Here is a 10,194-nt window from a genome sequence, read left to right as displayed (position 1 = left end):
GTAAACATATTTTATGTGACATATCTTATACAGGTCAGTACTAAATAAACAATAACATGCATTTTGTATGATACCTCTTATTTTAGTCAAATAATTAACATTTTGCAGACTCTTTTGCTAAACTATTGACCTCAACTGGGTTACCATTTTGAACCCGTTACACAGTCTGTGAGGGACATATTTTGCCCTCACACAAAATTTACAATTGCATGATTCCTATTGAAATGGCTATAAACGGTTACCAACAGTAACTGTTTGGTTATCAACATTCTTTTATGTTTAATGGAAGAACCAACGAAAGAAATTCATACAGGTTTGGAACAACTTGAGGGAAATGATGACAAAATTTTCTTTTAAGGACAATAGCTATAAAGATAACCATTTTGGGTTCCTCAAAGAACCTTTCAGTAATTTATTCCTAAAAGAACTATTTTATATATTATATATTGTGAAAAACATTTTAATACTCAAAAGAATTTACACTATCTCTGTCATAGAACCATGCAAACAAATAAAGAACCTTTGTTTTGATAGTGTATAAGTTGCATTTTTAATGTACAATATGTTTTAATAAACTAATAGATTCATTAAAAAAGTGTAATGCCATTAACCCATGAGCAGTGACTTGCTCCTATCATCAATAAACATTAAGCTAATCTCAAATAACAAATTCATCTGAAACCTATTTGCTGTGTAAGCCTTTCTGCTTCTCTCCTCCTCATAGTCTGGCAAACGTGGCATTCTGCACGTCTTCTTTACAGCCGGGATCCCAGGACTCAATCCAACAGCTGGTGATGATCGTTCGAGCTATAAATACAGTAACTCATGGACATTTTGGACTAACCAAGCCGTCATTATGTCTTAACCACAACACCACACCCATCAGAGGACCGAGCCAGCCTTGGCAAAGATACTGCCAGCTCGGGACTGGAAGATATCTGAGATTACTATAATGACATTAAACAAATAATGGACCTGAAAGTGGTTTGGATCAATGGGCGAACTCACTTGTAACACATCACAGGGACTGTAATTTAGCCAAAATCTGGAGGAATAATGTTTCAAGTGTCTCTAATGATGTTTGATTGCAGTTCAAACAAAATATAGACCTCTTTGGGGGGGTTGTGTGGTATAAACGAGTCCAGCATTTCCTAAACAACACACGGTTATGTAATGTCCTGTTAGCTTAGAGGAAAAACCTTACAGAAAAGGGTAAAATGAGTTGGACTGGGTGTCTATGTCAAGGAAATTTCACAGTTTTCAGGCTTAATAAAACACTGTAGGCCGTGGGTCATGATTTCTGAAGACGTGGGTTAAAATATTAAAATATTACTCTCAAATGTCTAATAAAATAGTTATTTTTTAACTACAGTTTTACATGTGAGATTATAGTAAACACGTATTATTTTTTGTACAATGCCAAGTGTCTACTTGTTTTAAACAATGCTGGGAAAAGCACCAATTTCCATGTTCTTTTCTTCTGATGTACTGTATATATTTTCCCTCCATACCTCCAGTCATTGTGTTCTTCTGTTTTTGTCCCTCGTATAATTTTGTTTATATGGTTCTGTAATTATGAGACTCTGTAGGAGATTGCAATCTCTGTTGTTATCAAACTCCTCATGGATTTTGTTCAACAGATGGTCCCTGCAGGGTTTCACTCATCAACACATTTGCTCCACTCCAGTGGGCCCTTAAATCCCATTAGCTTATATGTCTGTGCCCGTCACTCATTAGGCAATTATGGGTTTACAGCTTTTCCCTGTTGAAAGAGTCATTATTTTAATCCCTTAAATGGGAAATGCCTCATGAAACAAACACTTCTACCAGATCCGGTTTTGTTTCTCAGGAACCACAGAACAAACCAAGAGGGCGTCAAGAGGGCATCCGAAGGTTTGACCATACCTAAGAATATGATTACTTATTTCATAATCGTTATTTTGCAGAATTGTACTATTTATTAATGCAATAACATGAGCAAGCCTCTGAATCGCAGCCAAGCTGATATTTAGACCAGCAGTGTGATTCTGAGAATGACATTGATGTTATACAATTTACATTTTATTTTGAAGATATTTACAGTATTTCTATTTTTGGTCTCTCAGCTTCTCCAAGCAAGACACAGTAGTGACGTTACGTTCCTAAATGAATCGTAATTGTTGCACAAATCGACTGAGTGAACGATTCAATGACTCATTCATAAGAGTCACCTGTTGCAATCTGTAACGAATTAGTGTTTTTGAATGAATAGGTTGAGTAAATGATTCAGTGATTCTCTTTTAAAATCTGTAATAATGCTGAACAATCATACAAGGGTAATAACTATAACATAATATTTAATATTTAATTTTTAATGTTCATTGGAATTCTATAGGGAACTCCACAATGTTGAACAATGCAATAAACATTATCACTGAAATCACTTTCAGAACAATTTATTATTATTACTTTTTATTCATTTAATTATTCATTTATTTTTACAGCTGATTAACAATTCAAAACATTGACAGGCAAACTGAATCTACCCAAGAGCCCAGTCATTTAATGTGGCAGATGAGGTAACTGCAGTGTGTGCTCATAATAAACAAAACATTGGATATTTCCAGTATTTCTATTTTTGGTCTGCCAAGTTCTCCAAGCAATACACAGTAGTGTAGTTACAGTGTGTTCCTAAAATAATCAGAGTTCTTGAATTAATTGGTTGAGTGAACAATTCAATGACTCACTGATATACACAGTCACCTGTCTGGATCCAGAAAAATGCATATTTTTTAATGGATTTGGTTGAGTGAACAATTCAACAACTCCCTCATATAGACAGTCACCTGTCTCGATCCGGAAAGAATACATATTTTTTTAAGGAATTGGTTAAGTGAACAATTCAATGACTCACTCATATAGACAATCACCTGTTTTGATCTGGGAAAAAAATTATATTTTTAATGAATTGGTTGAGTGAACAATCAAATAACTCACTCGACAGTCACCTGTCTAGATCTAGAAAGAATAAATATTTTTTAATGAATTGGTTGAGTGAACAGTTCAATGACTCACTCATATAGACAATCACCTGTCTAGATCCAGAAAGAATAAAAGTTTTTTAAGGAATTGGTTGAGTGAACCATTCAATGACTCACTTTTATAGACAGTGACCTGTCTAGATCTAGAAATAATAAATATTTTTTAATGAATTGGTTGAGTGAACAGTTCAATGACTCACTCATATAGACAATCACCTGTCTAGATCCAGAAAGAATAAAAGTTTTTTAAGGAATTGGTTGAGTGAACCATTCAATGACTCACTTTTATAGACAGTGACCTGTCTAGATCTAGAAAGAATAAATATTTTTTTAATGAATTGGTTGAGTGAACAATTCAATGACTCACTCAAATAGACAGTCACCTGTTTTGATCTGGAAAGAATGCATATTTTTGAATGAATTAGTTGAGTGAACAATGAAATGACTCACTTATACAGACAGTCACCTGTTTTGATCCAGAAAGAATGTTATTTTTTGAATAAATAATTCAATGATTATTTCTTAAAGAGTGTTACCTATTTCAGTCCCAAATAAATTAGCATATTAAATGCTAAATGGGTGAATGATTCAATGACGAATGATTTAAAGACAGCTACTTGTCTCCATCTAATTAAAAGTCTGGAAAGCACAAACACAGACACAGGAAAAGTTCCAGTGCTGTTGAAATTAATATAAGCACTCTTGGAATGCTATTTCACTATTCATATACAAAACCAATGTATTCTTTCTCTTTTTTTTCTTTTTCCAATATCTTTCCTGCACTGACCTTTCCACAGGAACATGATACATCCTATGGCTTGTTAGAGAGGAAGTATGTATTTTGCTTGTCTGCAGGTTGGAGAACACAAGCTGCTCCCTGTATCTGGAATAAATGTTCCAACAAAGGCAATCATTGAGCTCAGCTTCACCACTAAGTAGTCAAATAAATCAGGTGTTCCCTTGGCCAACCGCAATCTCAAAACCATATGGTAAAATATTATCATTTATTTCTGGCAGCCTTGAAGCAACAATGATGTAAGTAGGTGATTATCATTTGGAAAACATGTCTTCTATGTGTTGAGCATGTGTGGGTTTATCTTTAAGACTAAAGAGTAAAATTCACAAAAAATACCATAGCTAGTAATATCTAACATTTAAACTGAAGTCATCATGCCTAAAAATAGTTCATAACAAATTGAAAAGTCATCCAGCCTTCTAAAGGCAAAGCCATAACAAAATGATGTAACTTATGCAATGATGTAACCTCCTCTCTACTGTAAACACTAATGAATGAGGTACAGTCTGCATCACAAAATCTTGTCATTTATTAACCACAACAAAATTTTAATATTTTTAAATATTTTATTAATAATATTTGATATTTTTTAACTATTCTATCCAGTAGTTCAAATTTGTTTATGTACATTTCTACAGAGAATTTCTTGTGTTAAAGTTAAAGGGACAGTTTACCCAAAAATGAATTATTTTAGCATTTTCTCTCCCTTAAGTTGTTCCAAACCTATACACTGCAAAAAAGGCTTGTCTTACTTGGTTTTTTTCTAGTCAAAATATCTAAAAAAAAAAAAAAAAAAAAATCTTGAGATGCATTTACTAGATAATGATAGATATTTAGTCTTGTTTCCAGGGGGGAAAAACTAAATTAAGTAAATTTTGCTCAAAACAAGTAAAATTATCTGCCTGTGGGTAAGTAAAATATTCTTAGAACAAGAGTATTTTACTTATTTAGTAAATTATCCTCAATTAAAAAATGTTTAGATATTTTGACTAGAAACAAGACAAAAATACTAAGTAAGATAAATCTTTTTTTGCAGTGTATGAGTTTTTTTTTTTTTCTTCTGGTAAACACACAAGAAAATATTTTAAAGAATATTGGCAACCATCAGTAGATGGTAGCCATTGACTTCCATAGTACTTTGTTCACATTATAGAAGTCAATGGCTTCTGTCAGCTGTTTGGTTGCCAACAATCTTCAAAATAATTTCTTTTGTGCTCATCAGCACATTCTTACCAACTTGAGGTTCAGTAAATGATGCGGAATCTTCTTCACAAGACAGGAAATGTAACACACATCAGCAACACAAAGATCAGGAATTGAGACAAACATGTAAAAAGTAAAGGTTTTATAGACTTTTAACAAATTTAACAACCCTGTCCATTTTTTTTAATCAATCTATGTCCATTTCATTGGAAAATGTCTTGAGCTAAAGTTTTAGCTCAAGACAGCCTGACCTGAGACTCACCTGGCAAAGAATGGTGCGGATGTACGTCCCACAGGTCACGAATCCAGTATGATCAAAGTAGTCCATGATCTGGTAGAAGCGCTGGGATATTTGGGTATCCCTGTCTAAGTCACAGCATCCAAATTTGGCATACTCCTTGCAGAAGTGCAGTGGCTCCGGCGGCTGGAACGGAGGCTTGTAGTCCAGGCACTGTGGGTGGGCATTTCCCTGCTGGGGGATCAGGAAGACCACCAGAAACAAACTCTGAGAGAGAAAGCAATGAGCTCTCCATACTGTCATTACTCTCATCGCACAGGAGAAAGTTCAGACGTGTCTGCGCTCAGCGGTGGCTTGAGTTGAGTTTAAGAAATACCAATGGTGTGCAGTTACTCCAGCGACTAGTTGCGGTGGGCTGGAGGTCTGTCTCCTGCAAACACGTGTGAACGCACTCACAAACACAAACTCCTCTGACATGTGGCTCTAGGGCAGAGAAGCAGCCGGAATACTGCTACACAAGGCCCACTCATTCAACAGCCTGAACCACAGCCATGCCACACACACATGCACGCTTTCCACACATGCTTGTCTATTCCCTCCCACTTTCCACCCTGTCTCCTCCTCTGCATTTCCCTCGCTTTCTCTCATTCTTCAGCAGGCGCATTCCTTCTTCTTGTGGCTGGCCTGCATCCCATGCCTGCAGCCTTCCTCCCCCGATTGAACCCGTGTGCCTTTCTTTCATGTTAGAGCTTTCATTTCACCAACTTTTGATTATTTAAAATTGTCATATACATCCAATCTTTTACTAAACTTGTCAACCTCCCATGTTGTTAAGATCACATCAGTCTACATTTTGTGTTAAAAGAGCTCTTTAGTATGAGGCAACACGTTCTCTGTGTGTTGTATGCGCTCTACTGATTTCATGGCTGTTTTTCAAACATTAGTGAGCATTTTTGCTGTCTGATCTGATGTTGCATTCTAACATAAAGTCAGTGACCTAATGACCTATTTGAAACAGCTTACATTTATTATTAAAAAAGCGTGCTTCATTTTATTGAATGTGCACTTGAAGTTTACTTTAAATCTTAAAAATATACTTTCGTATTTACTTATATTAAAAACTGTACACGCCGATAATATAATATTAATGAAATTAAAGGCCACTAAAACATACTTTCACTCTGTAAAAATGTCAAATAAAAATGTTAATTTTAAAGTACATTTTCATTCTGTAGAAATGACAATATCAAAATATATACAGTACAGACCAAAAGTTTGGACACACCTTTGAACCAAAGTTTTCTTTATTTTCATGACTATGAAAATTGTAGAGTCACACTGAAGGCATCAAAACTATGAATTAACACATGTGGAATTATATACATAACAAAAAAGTGTGAAACAACTGAAAATATGTCATATTCTAGGTTCTTCAAAGTAGCCACCTTTTGCTTTGATTACTGCTTTGCACACTCTTGGCATTCTCTTGATGAGCTTCAAGAGTCACCTGAAATGGTTTTCACTTCACAGGTGTGCCCTGTCAGGTTTAATAAGTGGGATTTCTTGCCTTATAAATGGGGTTGGGACCATCATTGTGTTGTGCAGAAGTATATATAGTATATATATAGTATATAGAATTAAATGTTTTATAGAATTAAATATAATTCCACATGTGTTAATTCATAGTTTTGATGCCTTCAGTGTGAATCTACAATTTTCATAGTCATGAAAATAAAGAAAACTCTTTGAATGAGAAGGTGTGTCCAAACTTTTGGTCTGTACTGTATATATACAGTCAAGCCCGAAATTATTCATACCCCTGGCAAATTCTGACTTAAAGTTACTTTTTTCAACCAGCAAGTTTTTTTTTTTTTTGATTTTACTAGAAATGACAGATGTCTCCCAGAAGATAATAAGACGATGTACAAGAGGCATCATTGTGAAAAAAATATTACTCATCTTTTATTTACATTTGAACAAATAGTGGCATGTCCAAAATTATTCATACCCTGCTCAGTAATCAATAGAAAAGGCTTTATTGGCTATCACAGCAATCAAATGCTTCCTATAATTGCTGACCAGCTTTTTGCATGTCTCCACTTCTATTTTTGCTCGTTTATCTTTAGCGATGAGCTCCAACTCTTTCAGGTTGGAGGGTCTCCTTGCCATCACCCTGATGTTTAGCTCCCTCCACAGATTCTCAATTGGATTTAAATCAGGACTCTGGCTGGGCCACTGCAAAACATTAATGTTTTTGTCTGCTACCCATTTCTTCACCACATTTGCTGTGTGTTTTGGGTTGCTGTGGTGCTGAAATGTCCACTGGTGCCCAAGGCCAAGTTTCTCTGCAGACTGCCTGATGTTGTTGAGAATTTTGATGTATTGCTCCTTTTTCATGGTGCTGTTTACTGTGATTAGGTTTCCACCACCATGTTTGACAGTGGGGACGGTGTTGTTAGGGTTGAAGGCTTTTCCTTTTTTTTACACCAAATGAAGGCTACGTCATTGTGGCCGAACAATTCAAATTATGTTTCATCTGACCATAAAACAGAAGACCAGAGGTCTTCTTCTTTGTCCAGATGAGCATTTGCAAAGGCCAAGAGGGCTTTTGTGTGCCTTATCTGGAGAAGTGGTGTCCTCCTTGGTCTGTGTCCGTGTCTGGTGTGCAGTGTCCGTTGGACTGTCTGCCTTGAGATGCTGCCACCAGCAGAGCCCAGATTCATCAGGATGGCCTTGGTGGTGATCCTTTTTTACCTGTCTCACTATCCTCCTGGCCAGCACAGGTGTCACTTTTGGCTTCTGACCACGTCCTCTGAGATTTTTCACAGTGCGAAACGTCTTGTATTTTTTAATAATACTTTGCACTGTAGCCACTGGAACTTCAAAACATTTAGATATGATCTTATAGTCCTTTCCTGACTTGTGAGCAGCCACAATGCGCAGTCACAGGTCCTCGGTGAGCTCCTTTGTCTTAGCCATGACTGTCCACAAACCAACAGCAGAGAGCTTCTGTTTTTCACCTGTTGAGTTGATTAAAACAGCTGTTCCCAATGAATCAGGGTAATTAGGCTGCTTTAGAACAGCTTGGACTATTTGGAATGGTATAGAACTTTGGATTTTCCCATAAACTGTGACAGTTTGCAAAGGGTATGAATAATTTTGGACATGCCACTTTTTGTTCAAATGTAAATAAAAGCTGAGAAATATTTTTTTTCCACAACGATGCCTCTTGTACATTGTCTTATTATCTTTGGGGAGAAGCCTGTGTCATTTCCGGTCAAAAACAACTTGCTGGTTGAATAAAAGTAACTTTAAGTCAGAATTTGCCAGGGGTATGAATAATTTTGGGCTTGACTGTATGTATTTGTCATCAATTAATTAAATATAAGTATATTTACAGTTAAAGTCAAAAGTTTACATACACCTTCCAGAATCTGCAAAATGTTAATTATTTTGCCAAAATAAGAAGGATCATACAAAATGCATGTTATTTTTATTTAATACTGATTTTAGTCTTTAGTAGTTGAATTTATAAAAATTGAATTTATGAAATGATGTTCAAAAGTTTACATACACTTGATTCTTAAAGGGATAGTTCACCCAAAAATGAAAATGTGATGTTTATCTGCTTACCCCCAGGGCATCCAAGATGTAGGTGACTTTGTTTCTTCAGTAGAACACAAACAAAGATTTTAACTCAAACCGTTGCAGTCTGTTAGTCATATAATGGCAGTGAATGGGCACCAAACCTTTGAAATAAAAATAAAAAAAAACATGCACAGACAAATCTAAATTACACCCTGTGGCTCGTGACGATACACTAATGTCCTAAGACACGAAATGATTGGTTTTTGCTAGAAACTGAACAGTATTTATATCATTATTTACCTTTGATACACAGCAATGTCCAACTGTCCTGAGCGCGTGCTCAGCCTCCGGCGCGTTGCCTGTGTACGCGCTCTGGCGTAGTATACGCATAACATTTGTGTTCTACTGAAGAAACAAAGTCACCTACATCTGGGATGCCCTGGGGGTAAGCAGATAAACATCAAATTGTCATGTTTGGGTGAACTATCCCTTTAATACTGTGTTGTTACCTGAATGATCCACAGCTGTGTTTTAAATTTTGTTTAGTGATACTTGTTCATGAGTACCTTGTTTGTCCTGAAAAGTTAAACTACCCACTGTTCTTCAGAAAAATCCTTCAGGTCCCACAAATTCTTTGGCTTTTTAGCATTTTTGTGTATTTCCCTGCTGAAAAAAACAGCATATGCTGGTTAGGTATGTTTTGGTGCTGGGATGATGGTTTTAGCTGGTTTATGCTGGTCCTTTGCAGGTTTATGCTGGTTCTTTTGCTGGTTAATGCTGGTCCTTTGCTGGTTTATGCTGGTCCTTGACCAGCAACATGACCAGCATAAACCAGCAAAGGACCAGCATGAACCAGCAACGGACCAGCATAAACCAGCAAAGGACTGTTGTGATACTGTGTATATATAGAAGACACCGAACACCAGCCTAGCAGGTACGTAACTAACTTTTATTGGCAACTCCCCCCTCACATAGGGGCGTGGCTCACTCTGTAGCAATCTCGCCAATAAGATACCACAACAAGGACCAGCATAAACCAGCTAAAACCAGCATCCCAGCACCAAAACATACCTAACCAGCATATGCTGTTTTTTTCAGCAGGGTTGAACCCTTTTCAACAATGACTGTATGATTTTGAGATCCATCTTATTACACCAAGGACAATTGATGGACTCAAATGCAGCTATCACAGAAGGTTCAAACGCTCACTGATGCTTCAGAAGGAAACACAATGCATTAAGAGCCGGGGGGTAAAACCTTTTTGAAGTTGAAGATCAGGGTAAATTTAACTTATTTTGTCTTCTGAGAAACATTAATGTATCTTTTGTAGTTTTGAAGGACACTACTGA

The 10,194-nt window shown here is 36.3% G+C and overlaps 1 protein-coding gene across 1 annotated transcript in view; it reads right to left on the bottom strand.

The window, feature by feature from the left end:
• Nucleotides 1-5,777, bottom strand: part of LOC141345734 (HHIP-like protein 1) — a 26,558-nt gene extending 20,781 nt beyond the window's left edge. Inside the window, exon 1 of the mRNA XM_073850629.1 lies at nt 5,282-5,777. Coding sequence (XP_073706730.1) covers nt 5,282-5,569 — 288 coding nt within the window. The 5' untranslated portion in view covers nt 5,570-5,777. The remainder of the gene's footprint in view (nt 1-5,281) is intronic.
• Between the last annotated feature and the right edge of the window lie 4,417 nt (nt 5,778-10,194).

Source organism: Garra rufa, chromosome 11, assembly GCF_049309525.1.
Source record: "Garra rufa chromosome 11, GarRuf1.0, whole genome shotgun sequence".
NCBI lineage: Eukaryota > Metazoa > Chordata > Actinopteri > Cypriniformes > Cyprinidae > Garra > Garra rufa.
This window is presented reverse-complemented; position numbering and strand designations above follow the sequence as displayed.